We start from the raw sequence: 19,315 nt of genomic DNA on the forward strand, positions 1-19,315 counted from the left end.
AAGGCAGAGGCTGTAGTGATGAACCGGACTGCTAGGTCAAGTGAAATCCTCATCATCGATGACTCGCCGATTAAAACTGCAGCGAACACCCACACATATGCAGTGCACCCCATCTCTTGCAGTATGGAAACTAGGGAGAAGAAACCATATGTTCTGGGGGACCTTGCAAAACGGCTTGAAGCGATGGTGATAGAGAACCGGCCAGTCCAGGAGGTGGCTGCAGAAATCAACCAAATGGCAGATGGAACGGTATATCAGAAGCCATTTGATCGAATAGACACCAGTCATCATTTATGGCATGTATATTGTCTAGCCAAGCACTATCCGCATCTCCATAATCTGCTCAACCGGATGGGTTCTTCGACCACTGAACATGAGCGTGGACGTATTAGAGAAGAGATGGCATTACTATTGGGTTTAAATCCTGATAGTGTGGAGAGTGATGAAATTCCAAGATTATTGTATAGGCGTTGGAGGCAAAAAATAACAGTCTGAGATGGCATGTATTTATTTAAAAATGTAACTTATTATGGCATGGGGTTCCATGCCATTGTATTAATATTAAAAGACAATTCTTTGAGAGGATTTGCATTATACTAGAAGTGTTACAGCATGTTATTGGAAGTCTACGAAGTTGTTTTATTAATAAGGGGAAAGTAAAGATTGAATGGGGACTTGGGCTCCACCTAGACTCGGAGCAACTGAGCCAATATTAAAAGGATGGAAAGAAATTGGACGACGATGACAAGGAGAAGAGAGAGGTGAAGCAGTGAGAAGTGATTGAGTAGACATTTCCTTGTTTAAAATAAAATGGCATGTGCCTCAATGCAGTTGAATTTTGTTATATTTATATACTATATAAAGGTTTGGAAACCTTATTTTACAAGTGGGATAATGACAATTCCCACTTTAACGAAATAGAGCTTAGCTCATCTTAACCTTTAATATTATGAATAAATGCCTCCAAATAAGCTGGGATCTCTATTAGAAACTCTCTCTCTAGGTAATTTATGAGTGCATGCTAACTTCCAACAAATGTTTTTAGCAATATAAGGATCTAAGGTTGACTTTGAGATTTAGACGAAGTGAGTGACTTTGTTGAAACAATCCATAACAACAAATATAATGTTATTGCTTTATATGTAATGCATAAATTTTCTTTTTCCAATTTATTAACTTACTTTGTCTATTTGATCACCTTGCCTTAACCTCAGTTAAGTTAAAGTTCATATCTATTATACCAACTTCTACTTAATTTTACTTGGATTCAACTATTTATTGTATGAGCAATGGAGTGTTAACCATCCTTCCACGAATTCCCAAGTTTTCTCCCAATCCCCCTCCCTGGATTAGACTAAACTATAAGTTCAACTACACTCCCTATAAGTATAAATAGCCAAGCATATTAAACTTTCAAGTTTTTAATATTCTTTGGTACAATAAGACTTATTCATTAGATATTTTAAATCCCAAGCCTTGGATGCATCTTTTACTTCGAAACCTTAAAGGGAAACACTATGGCCTAATAGCCTGATATAGGTACTCCTATTCCCCCACCTCCATCCCTTATGAAGGAACAAAAACCAATAAGTTATATAATATTTCAATAAAGCACCACTTCATATAAACCAGAAACATTACAATTAAATTCCTTTCTAGGAGTGGGAATTACTCTTAAGCACTTCCCTAAGAGGTCTCTCAAGCACCCCTTAAGCCCTTGCTCACTCCTGCCCAAAGCTATTAACCCTCATCCCAAACTTAATTTGGTTTGAAAACACCATTAGAGTGTTATTTCCCCCTAAGGAAATAATCACTTTGGGTTTTCACCCCATAACCTCTTTTAATATTTAGACTTGGTCTTAGACTTGATCTTGAACTTAATTTTTGACTCAGTCTTGGTCTCGGACCCAATCTTAGATATCAGATTCAATCTCAAACTCAGTTTCAAACTCGATTTAAGACATGATCTTATATGACAAATTCTATTTTGTTCAAGTATTGATTTTAAGGGATCCTACATCTTAGAGAGTTGGTTCTTTACACTATATTTACAGCAGTCCCCTTACAAAATCAATAATAATACTAACAAATAACCTTAATAATAAATGCAATAGTTTTAGTAATACCACCATCTCCATCTTTATCATTTGACATATAAAGCACTCTTTGATCCTCTTGTAAGCACAAAGCCAATAATGATCTTTATTAGCAAATGATCTTGCTATCACCTTTTCAAGATCACACTCCAAAGATCACATTTCAAGATACATTTTCATGAAGTGACCTATGCAACTTGATTGTCTTGGTGTAGACTGTGTGGGGGTTCTGGTGGTGACAAGTAGCTCAAGACAACTCAAGCACTGGGGTCATCATGTCGTCGTCTTCAGCTACAATGATGAAAGCAACTAAGTGTTTATTACCTTGGACTGCATCCCACACCTTCGCCACAACAATATGATTAACAAAGATGTGGGGTTCATCCCATCGTTGCCTATGAATGCAAATTGCGATATTAATAAGAATTGCAATCAATCACACTTGAGCTGCACTAATGCATTTACTACTTTATGTAGGGATATAGAGCCATGAGTTTGTACTCTTCATGAACTTCATAAAGAACTCTCCAGTTGGTGATGGCTTTTAGGACATATGTATACTAGGTGTCATACACTACAAATGCAACTAAACTAAAGGAGAAGCAATTAAAATAGAAGCTAATTCAAATACAAGATAAAAATTCTCAACCTTAGCAAAAGTTTCATGGATGGTAAAGGAGGGTAAATTAGCTTTCATAGAGCTGGCACTAAGTTCTTCAATAGCAATCTCCTTGCAAATTTCTTGACATTTCGTGTGGGATTTACTAGCTTATATGCAATGTTGCTGAGGAAGTATTCTAATTGCTGACAGACCTATTTTTTCTAGGGGTTTCATTTAATAAAAGTAATTAATGAGTAAAACATTAGTGGTTTTGTGAAGATTATTATAATAATCTTTCTACTTGAAACCACAAATGGATTTTGTATTATAAAATCGGGAGAAGAGATCAAGAGATGTTGATTTCTCGCATCCAATTCTCCATAATTTCTTAGATTTTTGGTATAATCTTTGTCACTCTAAATTTTATAAGTGCTTTTTCTCATTGCTTGTATCTTTAAGTATACACAAACATATGAGTCTCTAGCATTGAAAAGAAAGAAATAACAATTTTACCTCTTTTGAGATAGAGAGGTTTTGTCATTGTATCTATTTTCGTTGTCACTTGGCTTTTGATTCGTCGACACATTTGTGAGCTTATCATTGTCGACATTGTCGCTTGTTTGAATTTTCTTGTTTTTCCTAGATGCAAGCAGGAGGTTATAATCAAGCACTTTGAAGAGAGTGATTTTTGGACCTAATTTCTCGGAGATGCTTGAGAAATAGGTAAGTTTTGCAAGATGAGCCTTTGCTCTTGAGACAAGAGCAAATCACATTATGTCTTGGCATTCCATTTGCCTCCCTTTTTTTTTCTCCTCCTTTGTCAAAATGTGTGCTTAGGCTTCTTAAATATGTACTCATTCTAGAGCAACACAATTATTAAGCAATATTCAAGATAAAAGAAACTTGATGTTATTTCACTTGACTAACAAGATGAGAATGCTTTAGTGGTGTGTTTGAATGCTCTAAACTCAAATAGTGCTCCCAAGCACTAAAAACATCCTCTTTCCTAGCTTTTAGTTACCACCACTTTTACAACCAAAAGGTTATGTAGGCACACATAAAGCATTAGGAGCACAAAGTGTCTATAACAATGTCAACATTTTGTAAACTTTCACCATAAAAAAGCATGAGAGTTGAGTGTTAAAAGTATAATACTTGTTTGCCTTGAAGATTTCATTATCAGATACTTGTAACTTGACTTGGATTTGCTCTCTAACCTATCAGACTCTTGTTCTCGAGTACAAAAAATAATGGCTCTCCAAAGATTTTAACCTATGGATAAAACTACTATAGGAATCCTGTGTACATCATTAGCTTAATAGTCATTAATATTCTTTGCAAGAAAAATTTGGGAACATTAAAACATTTTCTAAGAAGAAAGTATTCAAACCTTATCAATCTTGTAATAAAACACTTTTAAGATTTTGAGTTCCAATTTATCTAGATTTGTAAACCCTTCAATTCATGTAGAATTGAGAGAGCTAAAGTTGTTATATTTAGTATCTAGTTGCAAAAGTTAGTTGTTTATGGTTGTCATCTTGAAAATATATTTTATAACAAAAGGTCTTATGTTGTCTCATGAGCATATTTTTGTTTTTCTATTTCCTTATTTCTATTTAAATAGCTATAAAAAATATCTCTTTCAACACTTTTTCTCTTCCATATTATTTCTTTTTAAGTTTTCTCACTTTCTTCCCTTGAATCTAAAGCTTTAAACTTGTTTTACTTTAGAGGAGGGGGTAAAGGGGATAGATGAGATTTCAACCCTAACAATGGAATAAAGACAAGTTGATATAGTAGTGGAGTGAGGATGAATGATATAAATTGTGGAATGAAGATGAGTATAGTGAGTGCAAATAGAACATTCAGCCATGATATAGTGAGGTTAAACAAATATGATAATAGAGTCATAAATGGTAGAGTGAAAACAAGTATAATGCGTCTAAACAAAACTAGTGTTTTAAAACTTTTTTTCTTTAAAGAAGGGGATAAAGAGGATGTGAAGAATGAATAAGATGAGTTTGACTTCTTATATGCAATGTTGGACAAAAATGAAAGTTGTTAATTTAAATTAATAGTGGTCTAAAAGGTTAAGTGAAGGGAAACATAAAGATAGGTTTTGCTAATAGTTATGAGTCTAAGTTAATAGTGGTCTTGGAAGATAGTTGGCAAGCAGATGTCATAAATGTCACTTCGGATATCAAAAAATATTTGTTGACCAACCCTTAATAACACTCTCTTTTTATTGCCATAATAGTAGAAGATTAATATTGTTGGTTCCCTTTGTGGTTTCCACCCAAGCTAGTTAAGAAACTAGTCATTGTGTATGCACTTGATTGGATGAGTATAAAGATGGAATTCCTAAATGTTATTAGTCAAACATACTTGGCTTAATTGAAGAAATTAACTTGGTTTAATAGTAGCTTTAAAATTTGTTATGGATCTTTTAAGTTCCTAATTATGCTATTTGAGCTCAACTATATTTAATACGATAATGGATAGAATATTTAGAGATTATTTAGACATACTTATTATTCTATATATTGAAAATGTTTTAGTCTTCAGTAAAATGGTGGAGTACCATTTAAAACATTTTAAAAGCTAGTGTTTCAAACATTGCAAAAAACAAATTATATACTAAGAAGAGTAAATGCACTTTTGGCCAATTGTATGTGAATTTCTTTAAGTATATAATTTATGGTAGTGTAATTGAGGTAAATCCAAAAAAAGTAGAACCAGTACCACTATATTAAATGTTTGTTTCTTTTTCGGTTTGGTAAGATATTATTACAAATGTATTCACAATTTTGTAAATATTACTCTTCCATTGAATGAATTAATGAAAGGTAGTATACTATTTTATTAGACACTAGCTTGTGCATTGTGATACATCTAGTTATGCTATATATACTGTGTTGTAGCAAGATTGTGACAATACAATTGATGTTACATTAAGGTGGTATGTTTTACTCTAAAAAATTGGATGAGACCCAATGGAAATGGCTTACACATAAGAAAGAGATATTTGCTATAGTGTTGGCATTAGAACACTAAAGAAACTATTTAAGTGGATATACTAAGGTTTATATAGATAATAAGACACTGAGCTACTTTCTAATGTAGCCAAAGTTTATGCTGATGCAAGCTTATTGGCAAAAGAAGCTTGTTATATTTAATATTGTTATAAACCTAAAATAGACAATATTATTTCTAAGTCATCAAGCTTAGTCAATAATCAATTCAAATTTATTGAAGGATGTTTAAGCTTTGTATAGAAATAATCTATTGGTAAAGACAATATTGCATTGTGTAGAGTTGTCAAAGTAGAACCTTAGTGGCAAAGCAACAAAAGTTGTTAATCATACTAACATAAAGTTTCACTTCTCAATTAGAGACAAACTTATTTACTATAAGCAAAAAAGATTGTATTTTCCATCTAAAGACTATGACAGTTATTTCTATAGGAATATTAGCAGTAGGACATGATAGTAATGAAAGTTTTCAAGCTTGTCTCAAAAAGTGACTCCTAAGACAGGTGAAACATGCTTTCATATTTGAGGAGGCAAAACATAAGGGTTATAGGGGCTTTTAAATTTGTAATAGGGATAGTGGTTAGAAGTATGGTTGATTATCTAAAATCATTAGTTTGGCTTTAGTTGGGTTATATCATTCCTTCTTCAACATTCAACTTGGGCCTAAGTCTAAGTTTTATGCTATTTTAGTTAGTGGGGTATTTATTTCCTTGTATTAGGCTATTAGTTTGCCAAAATTGTGCTAAACACTATTTAACATTGTTTTGTATGCAAGAGTTAAATACGGGGAATTAATGCTTATAAGGGATTTTAAGTGTATACCAAACCCTCATTTTGTAATATAATGGTGTTAGAGTTTAACTCTAAATTCAATTGTGTTACATTTGGTATCAAAGAAACTATCTCAATAAATCTTATTCAACTTTTATTAGAGTTTTTTACTCTAGTTACATACACAAAGACTTTCTTAGTAGATTTGAATAAAATTAGTTGGATCGCACCATTTGGTAAAAATGTTATATACATATTCATTTATTGATAGAGGTGTGTATGTAGTTGGTGAGATGGCAAAGTGGAATTGTACTAATGATGCTAAAACCTTTAAATGAGTGAATTTAGAAGAAGAAATTTTTATTGGAGATATTATAAAAGGGGTTAAAGCTAAGTTAGAAAAGGAAGAGATTAAGCCTGATACTACATTATACAACTTAAAATATTGAAATTGAGAATTTGCAAAATGAAATTTATAAATTAAAGAAGGATTAAAAAGAGCAAGAAAGAAGCAAAAAGCACCTAAAGTAACTAAATTTAAGCAATTGAACTTCTTTTCAAATTCCAAGGATAATGTGTGTTCTATGACAATTTGACCACATTGTCCGAGCTCCTCCCAACTTGTCCATCAGCTCCTCCATTTAAGGTATCAAACCTGTTCTTGACCGTAGTCCTGTTTAGTGCACAATAATCCACATACAGCTGCCATGAGTTATCTTTCTTGAGAACCAGCAAGATTGGCACCACAAATGGGCTGGAACTTGGCTTGATGAGGCCCTACTCCAAAAGCTCAATGACCATCTTGTCAACGTCCTATCATTCATCTCAAGAAAGCTAAAGAAACAGATGAGATGTATCCTTCTCTAGGTGATGGAATGCTCCAGAGCTGAAACTTCCCAAGAGACCTGATAGTGGAAAACCGGGAGATGATGGGACAGAACATCCATTCTTGACTTGGAGATGTAGGATATCTTGGCAAACCAACTCCAACGCCCTATCTGTCTCCCAAGCCGAAGTCGTCTGAGTCCGACACTACCAGGAGCTTCGCCTCCTGTACTGCATTTTCCATCCCCCTGTGTTCCCAACGAGGCAACTCGTTGCTTGAAGGAGGCAACATGAGGAACTCTATACCCTTAACAACGCACACAAAGTGACATGGATGATGCAGCTTGAGGTCACAAGAGACTAAGCCAAGCCACCTGGCATTTGCCATCCCAAAACGACAACCATTGCTCCTGAAAGTTGACAACGATGTCCCCCAGCTGCTGCAAGGTTTCCACACTCAGCACGATATCCACAACTCCCATTTCCAAAGTCCTGTCACCAGATATCCTTCCACTACAAATTGGTGGCTTGGGCCTGAACTTTTTGGCCGGTCCTTTTGATGACCAAATCAAAGGTCGACTTATTCTCACGGTTCCCATAATACAGCCTCATGTATTTTGAGATCATATAATATTGAGGAGATCAAGGGGAGATCAACTAAGCCTTATTTCTAATCTTAGGCAATCTGCTCACAGCAAATATTTTGATGAATTTGAAACTTATTGAACGCCACCAATCTAGAGAATGGTTACACACGGAGATAGCACCTTGAGCCTCGCAATACCTCTCTCATTCGAGCAAGTCAATAGACCAAGCAGTGGCCAGCTGAAGAGCCAGCTTAGCCACAGCATTGCCCATCCACCTCTCCGGGAAGTCCAGCGCCGAAGTATCGTGCAAGGACGTGACGAGCTCACGCTTTGCATCCATGGAGAACTTGAAACAATCGGCTCCTTTCGTTCTCACGAGCTCTGAAACCTGCAAAGGAGGGAAATCAGACAACCTTTAAGCAACACAGTCTTCTCGAAGCGAAAGAAGAAATCAGGAAAGAGACTTACCTGATCAAGCCAAGGAAAAGCAGCATCGAGAAAATGCTGCTGATGAAGTATTTGCAAGAGTGCTCGGAACATCGATATCGCGGTCGAATTGGAGAAGTGGTCGAAAGCCGGGCCGGTTTGATTCATCATCCGCACCAGCAGCAAGTCGTCCTCGGCCGACAATGCCTCCTCGTAGGCACAATCGACATCGCCACCGTGAAGGTTCTCCATTGCCCGCGTCCAGAAAAGCCAGGAAGGTGGCGCAACCTGTTTGAGCTCCGGCTGCTTGGACTCCATCACCATCTCCGGTGACTTGTCCGAGGCCACAGCCTCTTCGCCAGCAGCACCCCTGATAGCTTCCAGCGTCGCCTCGTCTTTGGAGGCTCTCCATACACTCCTTGCGGAAGGGCCCTCTCCAGACCTCACTGGACCAGGGCCTCTGTCCCACGCTCGTCTCGCCACTGGCTGGTGGTCCTCACTGTCTACGTGTTGTTGCTGGTGTTGTTGGTGTCGAGAGCTTTCACGTCGTACGCCCGCAACGCTTCTCAAAGTGTCGTAGTTGATGCTGGCCTGTAGCTCCTGGATACTGCTATACGGCGACTCTCTCCCGCTCCTGTCCGAGTTGATCGAGAATCTTTCCTCGTAGTCCGACAGCTTCAGGAACCTGGATCCCAACGCGTCCGACTCTCTCGAGTCCCCAAAACTTCTGTTCCGTGACGTGAACTCGAGAGTCGTTGTCGCGCCCCTGCCGTTGCCACCACCGCTGTTCCTTCCCGAGGATATGTTTTCTACGGACCTCTCAAGTCGCTGTACTCTGTCTTGCAAAGAAAGCATGCTCTCTTGGCAGGTGCACATGAAATCCTGTCACACCACGAATAAAGTAAGAAAAAGAATCGCAAAATAACGTGTCCACTCACTTGTAGCATTTCCAGAAGCTCAGTTTGTCCACGCTCTAATTGGCATATCTGTCGCTGTATAAGAATCCAGTCGCTGCCATTCAAACGTGGCTCAGTACTTGCTGGCTCCGGATCTCCATCCCAAAGCTGACTCTTTTGGTCTTTCTCGCTTTGTTCTTCCGGGGTGGCATCCAGCCACGATACAGTTTCCACGGAGGACTTGATCGCTAGGCTCGCAGCAGCAGCGTTACCACCAACACCACCACCCTCCGGAGCAGAATTAGCCTCGGAAAGATTTTCAGAGCCAACAGGAGTCCGACTCCTCCTAGAACTCCCATCGGTCTCTCCTGAAACAGTAGTTCGACTATCAGCTTCGGCCGAAACAAACTCCTTGTCGCTGCCAGACTTGCCTTCTATGTCTTGCGATGGTGACACCCGGGGCAGAGCAACCTCCACTTCCCAGTCGTCGGAAATCTTACTTTCCAGCTTTCGAAAGAAGTCCGGATTCATTTTCAGGTCGCTAACAGCTGGCGCTTTTTTCCTGCTCGATCCTTTGTTAGAAGCCTTGTCATCGGACGATACTGACTCGGCCTGTTCATACGTTTTAGCTGCATCAGCACCGGAACAGTCAGCTTCAGCATCCGGTTCCTTCCAACAACGTGAAAAACTAGGCGTTTCTTCCGGAGTATTGTTATTGTTGGTGCCTGCGTGGTTGTATAGAACTCAGTACGAGGACAACGGAAAAGAAAAAGAGAAAAGAATAGTCTCACTTCTTAGTTTAAGAGAGCTATCTAGCTCGGGTCCAGGAACCGTCTTCCAGACGTGGATGGCACAGGTAACAGCATCTCGCACTGGTTTCACCTGATCAAAGTCAACCAAAGAACCTAAGAAAAGTAGTGTTACAGAAAGGACAGGGAAAAAACGAAACGAGGGAAATAGAAAGAAAAGAAAGAAGAAAAAAAGGAAAAGCCACGCAATAGCTACCTTGTCAAAGCGATGAGAATCCAGTACTCCAAGTGTCGACGGCTTTAGCTTGGACAAACCAGGGCAAGCAAGCACAGATAAAGTCTCTGCGGCAGCTTTTCGAGCAGTCCAATCGCTGCAGTGAAGAGATTCTTGGACGCAAGGCACGAGCTGGGCCAAATGCTCGTCCCCAGAATCTTTGGCAACCTACATTGTCGAAAAGAGAAAAATCAAAAACTTGTAAAGCCTAGGTAGAGAGAAGAAAGCTGCCATACCCGAGAGAGGCTTCCAATTGCTGATAGAAGCGCTGCCTTTGCCATGAATCCTGGGCTAGAGAGAACTTTGATGATCCGCGGAGCGAGCCTGTGTATGCAAGCCGGGGAGAGATTTGGAGCGTTCTCGATCACTCTGGCGAGGCACATTGCCGCTCCAATCTGGACGTTCTTCGTCTGCTCGCCCATGGAATCAAACAGCGGCTTGGTGTAGACCACCAGAAATCCCCCTTGTGGGTTGGCATTGTTCTCGGTGGCCGGGACCCTGGCGACGAGCACACCGATCGTGTCCACGCACACGTCCCTAATCTGGCTGTCGGGATCCTTGAGCCGCCGCATGAGAAACGCGACGATCTTGGGAAGATGGGGGGAGAGCATCTCACCGTGGATCGCCGACAGCACCGCGAGGATTTTCACGCACTCCTTGCGCGCCGTGGTCTTCTGCTCCGGCCCGACGTCGAATAGGCACGCCAGGAACACCGAAATCCCGTCTTGCGACAGATTCTCGGCAATTCTTTGCAGCTCCTCCACCGCCATCTGCTGCGTGTCGCGATCGCCGAGCTTGTTGAGCGCCGAGAGAATGCTGAGCTTGAGCTCCATCGCGGCGCGCGCGCGCGCGGTCCTGTTGCTGATCTGCGCCATGGCGACCAGATTTTAGGGTTCCTCAATGAACCAGCTATGGCGAAAAATTATTAAAAAAAAATTTAAATCAAGGCTGTCCAACAACGACGGCCACGCCACCGCCAGCTGTCACCCCTATCCACCGCTGGATCCCGGGCGAGCTACAGCCGTTGATTGTAATAGCCACACCCTGGATGCCGTTGGCCTCTCACGGGCACTGACGGCCCAGATCGGGGGTTGGATATGGCCAAAACCATCCAAGGTTTTTAACGGAACCCTCGTTCATTCAGACAGTGGCATTCCGACAAGCCCGTGGCGGCTGTTAGCATTCTCCTGACGAGGCGCCGGATCGATCAATCGAGGCTGGAGCATGGCGCGGGCGGCGGCGCTGGAGCGGCATTTGCCCCTCACGGATTGATAATCCCGTGAGCGCCAGGCAGCGATCGATCCGAAATATCGATATTCGAGCGGCGGGCGCATCGATCTCTCGGCAGCGCGATTTCCAGGTCTTTCTCCTTCTCTTTCACTGCTCCAGGTTCTAGATCTCGCCCCCCCGTATCGATCGATCCATCCCTCCCGCCGCTGCATGGAGTCTCCAACCGACGCCGGATGGATGGTGACATGGGGATTGCTGGGCACAGGCGCGGCCATGGCGGCCGCGGGGCTCTACTGGGCGATGTGCGTGGCCGGCTCGGCGGAGCAAAAAGGGAAGCGCGCCGTGGATCTCGGCGGTGGATCGCTTTCCAGGGGCGAGGTCGCCGGGAACTACCGCGAGTACGCGGCCTTCTTCGATAAGCCCCAGCAGATCGCGGCCAAGGACAAGGTGCCCAAGCTTGTCGACACCTTCTACAACCTCGTCACGGACATCTACGAGTGGGGATGGGGCCAGAGCTTCCACTTCTCGCCGGCGGTCCCAGGCGTGGGGCATCGCGAGGAGACCAAGCTCCACGAGAAGTACGTGGCGGATCTGCTAGAGCTCGGGCCCGGCCAGCGGGTGCTGGACGCCGGGTGTGGCGTCGGGGGCCCGATGAGAACCATCGCCGCCCACTCGGGATCCAACGTCGTGGGCATCACCATCAACGACTACCAAGTCGCCCGGGCTCGCAGCCACAACAGCAAGGCCGGGCTAAGCAAGCTCTGCGAGGTGATTTGCGGGGACTTTCTCCACATGCCCTTTGGCGACGATAGCTTCGACGCGGCCTACTCGATCGAGGCGACGTGCCATGCACCGCAGCTCCGCGACGTTTACGCCGAGATCTATCGCGTGCTCAAGCCGGGGAAGCTCTACGTCTCTTACGAGTGGGTCACGACTTGCAAGTACCAGGCCCAGGATCCGGAGCACGTCAAGATCATCCACGAGATCGAGCACGGGAACGCGCTGCCGGGGCTGCGCTCGTATAAGCAGGTCGTGGAGATCGCCAAGGAGGTAGGATTTGAGGTTTTGGAGGACAGGGATTTGGCGCTTCCTCCGGCGCATCCCTGGTGGACGAGGCTCAAGATGGGGCGGCTGGCGTACTACAGGAACCATGTCGTGATCGCGCTGCTATCGTTCCTGGGGATCGCGCCGCAGGGGGTTTTCGAGGTGCACGAGATGCTGTTCAAGACGGCCATGTATCTGACGCGAGGCGGCGAGACTGGGATTTTCTCGCCGATGCATCTCTTGGTTTGCCGGAAGCCATTAGATGGTGGTGATGCCGCCACCGCTGCTACTGCTGCAGTTGCTTCTTCTTGACTCCTGGAATAATCTGCTCCTCCATCTTCTGCACACTACATTTTTTTAATTTTTTTTTGGTTCTTTCTTCTTGGCCTTTCTTCTTTTTAACTCCTTTATATCCTTTATTTTTCCAGAAAATCGGTTTTGTTCTTGTGCTGCTCTAAAGTAAGGTATTATTTGTGTTGGAGCCGAAAAGAGAGCAAATGTGGCTTATATGAAACAATTTGAATAATGCTATTGGCAGAATGGATATACTTATTATGAATATAGGCTGTTTTGTTGGCGATCTCCTCCATAGAGACGCCCTGGGCTATCTCTCCTCCTCCATATAGAGATGCTCTGTTCATAGAGACACCCTGGGCTATCTCTCCTCCTCCATAGAAATGCCCTGGGGTAGGATTGTAGCTTAGTTTTGTTCTTTCTTTGGTTTCTCTCTTGTTTTTGTTTTGCAGCTTGCATTATTAATATTTGCAGTGCAATTTCTTGCAACATAAATTCCCATTTCTTTTGCTGTTTTCTTGCCATCTATTTCCAATTTGTGGGCACTCTCCTCCAAGAGACGCCCTGCTCCTCCATAGAAGGATTATAGTTTGGTTTTGTTCTTTCTTTGGTTTCTCTTTTGTTTTGTTTTGCAGTTTGCATTATTAATATTTGCAGTGTAATTTCTTGCAACACAAATTTCCATTTTTCTGGTATTATCCTTATTTTGTTGAGGAATATGTGTCCCATGTACACTTCATCCTTAAACATGTTTTACCATGTGAAATTATGATGGGGCCAATTCAAAGGCACATTAGTTTCTATCCCCTGAATCATGTTTACACCTTTCCATATGATATATTTACAAGAGTTCGTACCTTATAATCTGCCAAGGCTAAATATTTCACCAACTGAATTAAACATGAAGGTACAAACAAGATAACTAATAATAGTTAATAGTTATTGACATGATAACTATTGCCATTTTAAGCTTTATTATCAACACAGTAAATAAATATTTCACTTCCACCTTAAAGCAAGGCAATCATCTATGAGAAGACTTTCTTTTGGAAGCTAGGATCTACATGAAGCTCTAACTGTAAGCTAAAAGTCGAAAGATCCTTTGTAGGTTGTTTTATTTGTGATTAATGTGAAAAATACTTTGTATTACACAATAATAGAGTTCTTAGCCACAGTTGCATCAAACAATGCTAAATGGTTTCTTAATTCTCTCACTATTAAGAGTTGATCCCTCCACAACATTTAACAGATTGCAAGGTTGAATTCCAAAGTTTTGGTGCTGAACAAAGAATTTAAAGCTAGATATGTGATCCATACAAGAGGATTGATGCTTATAGTTACTTCTTTAATTCTTCTTGATCTGATTAAAGTGGAACATAAAAAATATTTAATTTTAATCCTATTCCATAACAATCAAAACAATTTTTGCTAATTGGGTAGTATATAATAAGAAATTTATATCTTTTAAATCCTTTAAGAGTCAAAATTCAAATGTAAACCTATTAAAGTAAGCTGTTATAATTTGTAATATTTATAGACTTTATAGTAACTATCAAAAAGATTATAAAAAATGATATTCAAACAAAAAGATTACATTCTTTTAAATGGAAATTTACAGAGAAGCTCCTTAAATTAAACATGTTTACAAATATGCATTCAGAATTTTTTATATAGCAAGAAAGCCTCAGTGACATTTTATTTCTCCTCTAATTTCAAAAGTAGTAATATAGCTAAATATAGTTTTATATTATATAAATATTTATTTTCTTAGTAAAAACATTTTAATCACTTTAAGAAATTTCTATTTTTTATTATTAAAGCTGGAATAAAGTTTAAATTAAAAATTAATATTAAATACTATTATTGAAAATTCATAATAAAATAATAACGAGATAAAGTGATCAATATAGAATTATATCTATTAAAAATTATAAATATTTTCTTAAATTATTCTCAAAATCTGATATGTTAATTTATTAGTGAATTATACCTAATAATTGATCAATAGTTATGTTTAATTTTTTTTTATCTAAAAATATTATATATTAAAATATGTATGTATAATCAAACATGCTTCTCATTAAGTGCATCATTTTATATTGCTACCAAAATCAAAATAATTAATAAATATTAAAAATTAAAATTTTGGCATAAATTATTTTATGAGTCATAACAAATGATAATATTACAAATTTTATGTAGCGCACTTTATCTCTTTCCCTTTAAGCCAACTGGAAAAGGGCCAATTGCTTGATGAGAAAGCCTTTAGTGGCTATTTTATCTTTATTTATCCCCCAAGGTTCCAAAGATCATGGTGACAATATATCCAAATCTCATCTCATGATCACATGCACTACATTTTATGTATAGTCTACTACAAAAAAATATTATTACATTTTTCTTTGTGTTTAATGATGCTTAAGACTACTACATATTTTAACTTAATTTGATTTCTATCCTTTTAGTCTTTAGTTTTGAATACTCTTATTTATTTTACCAATGCACTATTTAACATTTTACTGTATAAAACTTTAAAAGGATAGGGTGATTGTGGAATTTTTGTAAACATAGAAAGTAAAGTATAGCTCATCATGTAAACTATATTATTTTTTAATATAAAATCATGGTTTGCTATTAAACAAATATATTTAATAAAATTAAGAATTGAAAATATATTATTAATATGATGCTGGATGGAAGGAAATATAAATAAACAACTGTATAATGTATAGAGAAATAAAAATAAATATTAAAAGTTTTTTGAATTTAAAAAGTTAATCCCAAAATTCTGACCATGTGTAAAACATCACTATGAGAAAGTAGTAAGAACACATTAATAACATTATAATCACTTTAAGCTAATAAACCTCCTCTTAATTAGCAAGAATTATTTTCTACTTATCTTTAGTGTCTAGAGTATGTTTATACTCATCCTTTATGTGAGTAATCAAATAATTTTATTAAGATATCACTATTTCATTACAAATTTGATAAAAATATGTTAAAACTACATTATAAAAATTCAAATGTAAAATGATTATTAGTCATTTCTTAAGTTATAAGATTAAATCTTAACAAAAAAATTATTTTCAGATATTACAGTTTTGTCTAACATCAATCAAAATGGTAAGAAATCCTGATGTATTATTTAAAAGTTTTTCACCTATAAAATACAAAAAGTTTTTAGTCATTAGTAGAATATACTAATAAAATAATTTTTTGTGCTTTGCATGCAACAATGTTTGGTTTTCTTAATAGTAGTGTTTTCCTATTTATTAATTCATTTGATCAAATAAAAATTTATAATTATAAACATGTTTATAATTTATAAACAACTTGTGTTTTTCCTTGTGTTTGAAGGGATTGATTTTGGTTGTAGTGCACCACCTTCACTTTCACCACTTTGCCCTAATCTTTGAGTTGGAAATTTTTGGCAAATGTAGACACAAAAGTTTCCTCTTATAGAGAACTAGGGAATAATTTTCAAAAAACTAAGGGTTTCTTTTACATTTATCCACTAATATATAAATGTCAAATGACATTATGATTAACATTTTTAAAAGAATAATCCCACCTTGGTGGCTACAGAGGCTCTGGAAGGCATGCTCGACTTAATGACTTCACCGTGCCAAACCAGAGCCAAAACGCTTCGAGCTGAAGACCGAGCTCTCACTGCGAATGGCTCACACAGCCTCGGTCATCAACGACGATATATGGATAATTGGCGGACGGCAAGGTCCTCGTGATCTCTTGGCTCATTAAGTGCGAGGAAGCTTAATCAAACCTTTGCATTTCAGTTTCCTCCAGAAACACAAGCCAAAACTTGTGCTCGTGTGTGCCTTGGGCGGACAGATCCCAGAATTTTAAGCATTAAAAAGGAAAAAGAAGCATGAGAATGGTCTTTGCCACTAAACAACGAAAGAGACGCTAAACATGGTGCCAAACGCATAACACGACGCTCCTCCCCCTACCACGAACAAAAGTCCCTCCACCACAGTAGCGGTGTGCCTCACCAAAAGACAATCTCCTGGGACGGACAATCCCACTCGTTTCCACACCATCGCTCTGGGATCCAGGACAAACAAGCTATTTGCTTGCTTCATCGTCGGGCAGCCCCCGAGAACCGCCAAGCAATCGCCGAGAACAATGCACGAGTGGCTAAACCGAGGAACTGGCAGCTCTCCTGTCGTAAGAACTTTGCTCCACTCGAGGCCACGGGTGTCGAGGACGTGAAGATCGCCGAGAATCTCCTTCCCGTCAAAGCCACCGTAGAGATAGAGCTTATCGTCAATCGCGCACAGTGAGTGTGAGTGACGAGCTGGAGGAGTGGCGCCTTTGCAGTCCAGCCGTGACCACGTAAATCTTGCAGCGTCGAGAATGTAGAGGTCCGCAAGCACGCCTTCCTCACCCAGTCCACCGAAGATGTAAATCTTGTCTCTCACAGCTGCGGCCGCGTGACGATGCCTGGATGGAACGAGAACGATGAGCGAAACTTGATAGCAGTAAGAACTTTAGAGCTTTTCACCTGGGAATGAAGGTATCACCAGTGATGGTCGGGGAGAAGACGTCCGCTTCCTCGCACTTAATGACGAGCACGTCGGCCAAGAGATCATGAGGACCTCGCCGTCCGCCAATTATCCATATATCGTCGTTGATGACCGAGGCTGTGTGAGCCATTCGCGGTGAGAGCTCGGTCTTCAGCTCGAGGCGTTTTAGCTCCTGGTCTGGCACGGTGAGGACGAGCAAGTCATTAAGTCGAGCATGCCGTCCGGAGCCTCCGTAGCCACCAAAGATTACCAGGCGGGATCCTACGTTGCAAGCCGAATGGCCCCAGCGTCGGAACAACTCGGCAGCGCTCTCGGAGAGACGTAGCTCCGACGCCTTTAGACAAAGCCCTGCTGCAACACTGAAGACAAGATCAATATAACATCAGGAGGAAGTGAAAAAGAAGGAAAGATAGCTAGCTCTCGCACGCTTTTCTTGAAAGGAAAGAAGAACAAAAGCAGACCATGGATGCATCAAAGCTAATGGATTCCATGGACATGCAAGTACCTGGAAGGATAGCAAACCTCGGCTCGGCTCAAAATCCTTCAAACCAAGTTTCTACAACTTTCTGACAAAAACGTGTACCTGTGCTCTCGTCAAACCATCCCGACATCCTTTTAGCTTGCATACTATCCTCGTTGGAACTCTTTCCTATCCTACACACACCGTCGTGGAGGTCAGGGTCCTTGAAGGTTTGTCCAGAGTCACTAACAGACTGCCGCACGGAAGATAGAAGCAAGGAGCTTTCTGAGCCGCATAGATCGTGAAACTCTTGCGAGTCCGAATGGTCGTCCTCGACGATCTCGGCTTTGAAATGGTCGTCGTTTGTAACTTGAATTGGTGTATCAAGTGACGACAGTGCTCCGCTTTGAAACTAATAAGAACAAGAAATCAAAGTAAACAAAAGCTCAAGAACAAAACGTGAAACCTTTTTTTACCTGGGTGATGAAAGAATCTAGAAACCTGTTCGTTCTTCGCTTGTTTTGCTCCAGCTTTGAATTTGCTGTGGAGGTGAGGTAGCTTAAGTACTCCTCCGATACCAAGAGCTTCCCTTTCTCGGCGACTGGCACTTCCAGCCGAATCGAGCAGCGTATAGCCACTATAATTCGCTTCCTTATGCTCGTGATTCCTACAACCAAAAGTGTAAAGAGCGCGTATGGTGCACGACAAGAACATGAAAGATGGTACCTGATTCTCGAAATCCCGAGGCGATCGCACAGGCGACTAGATCTTGAGCGGCGGCGACGCTAGCGCAATCTAGCGCGAGAATGAAAGGCTCAAACCGGAAAACCAAGAGCTCGTGCTGCGCATTGCTCACAAACTTGTGCGTGGCCGATACGATTTCCTGTGGAGTCACAAGCTCGTGGCTCACAAACAGCCAATCCCCGCCCTTCTTCTTCTTCCTCGTACCATCGCCGCTCCCATTCTCCGCCGCCAATTCCTCGCCCGATTGCGCGCACGGCTCGGAGAAGAGCGTGATTCGGCCCGAGCAGGAGCTCGTCGTGAAGAAATCCGGATGTGCATTCACCCGGTCGATGAGCACAGCGATTGGCGCGTCAATACCTCCTTTTCGCGATCGATCCGGCTCCTCTGATCCCAGCCACGCCAGCGCCCTGAGCTTCCGCTCGTCAAAATCCGCCATAGCCGCGGGCAAAGAACCCTAGAAAAGCTAGCCTAAACCCTTCTTTCCATTAGGGCTAAAAGGAGGTAAAAAAGGTAAAAACGGGCATTTTTCGCGTTTGCCATGGTTTTGAAATGTAGCGTGGTTCTTTTTGGCGGAAGTCTCTTTCACTATTTTTAATGGGGGGTTTTGGAGGTACTTTCCGATCAGCTGTCTTCGTCAGCTTTAGCGGGACTCCATTTTTCTTTTGTAGCCAAAGTTAGTGGACCGCCAAAAAGAAAGACGTTTGTGTGTGTATAGATTTGGGCCATATTGCTAGAGGCA

The 19,315-nt window shown here is 40.7% G+C and overlaps 3 protein-coding genes and 1 long non-coding RNA gene across 6 annotated transcripts; 2 read left to right on the top strand and 2 right to left on the bottom strand.

Annotated features, from left to right (window-relative positions):
- Positions 1-8,014: 8,014 nt before the first annotated feature.
- LOC9658991 (microtubule-associated protein TORTIFOLIA1) lies at positions 8,015-11,150 on the bottom strand. Of its 2 annotated transcripts, XM_024683814.1 has the most exons (7): positions 10,494-11,150; positions 10,240-10,425; positions 10,026-10,116; positions 9,666-9,959; positions 9,277-9,602; positions 8,381-9,220; positions 8,015-8,300 (listed from the first exon to the last, which is right to left on the bottom strand). In XM_024683814.1, the coding sequence occupies exons 1-7, from the start codon at positions 11,130-11,132 to the stop codon at positions 8,115-8,117; spliced, it is 2,562 nt and encodes an 853-aa protein (XP_024539582.1). In that variant the 5' UTR covers positions 11,133-11,150; the 3' UTR covers positions 8,015-8,114. The 2 variants fall into 2 exon arrangements, with proteins under 2 accessions (XP_024539582.1, XP_024539581.1); XM_024683813.1 differs by having other exon boundaries at positions 9,277-9,959.
- Positions 11,151-11,337: 187 nt separating this feature from the next.
- Positions 11,338-13,092, top strand: LOC112349413. The gene is made up of 2 exons (XR_002993379.1): positions 11,338-11,617; positions 12,960-13,092. It is a non-coding gene; the product is annotated as an uncharacterized LOC112349413 (long non-coding RNA).
- LOC9658992 (24-methylenesterol C-methyltransferase 2) lies at positions 11,616-13,020 on the top strand. The gene has a single exon (XM_002978673.2). It carries the CDS (start codon positions 11,698-11,700, stop codon positions 12,841-12,843), a length of 1,146 nt encoding a protein of 381 aa, XP_002978719.2. The 5' UTR covers positions 11,616-11,697; the 3' UTR covers positions 12,844-13,020.
- Positions 13,093-16,661: 3,569 nt separating the features above from the next.
- Positions 16,662-19,048, bottom strand: LOC9658670 (tRNA wybutosine-synthesizing protein 2/3/4). 2 transcript variants are annotated; one of them, XM_024683815.1, is made up of 5 exons: positions 18,559-19,048; positions 18,309-18,499; positions 17,956-18,244; positions 17,351-17,720; positions 16,662-17,289 (listed from the first exon to the last, which is right to left on the bottom strand). In XM_024683815.1, exons 1-5 carry the CDS (start codon positions 19,010-19,012, stop codon positions 16,734-16,736), a joined length of 1,860 nt encoding a protein of 619 aa, XP_024539583.1. In that variant the 5' UTR covers positions 19,013-19,048; the 3' UTR covers positions 16,662-16,733. The 2 variants fall into 2 exon arrangements, with proteins under 2 accessions (XP_024539583.1, XP_002978833.1); XM_002978787.2 differs by having other exon boundaries at positions 17,351-17,723.
- Positions 19,049-19,315: the final 267 nt, after the last annotated feature.

The sequence above is a fragment of the Selaginella moellendorffii genome, unplaced genomic scaffold (assembly GCF_000143415.4).
Source record: "Selaginella moellendorffii unplaced genomic scaffold, v1.0 SELMOscaffold_38, whole genome shotgun sequence".
Taxonomy (NCBI): Eukaryota; Viridiplantae; Streptophyta; class Lycopodiopsida; order Selaginellales; family Selaginellaceae; genus Selaginella; species Selaginella moellendorffii.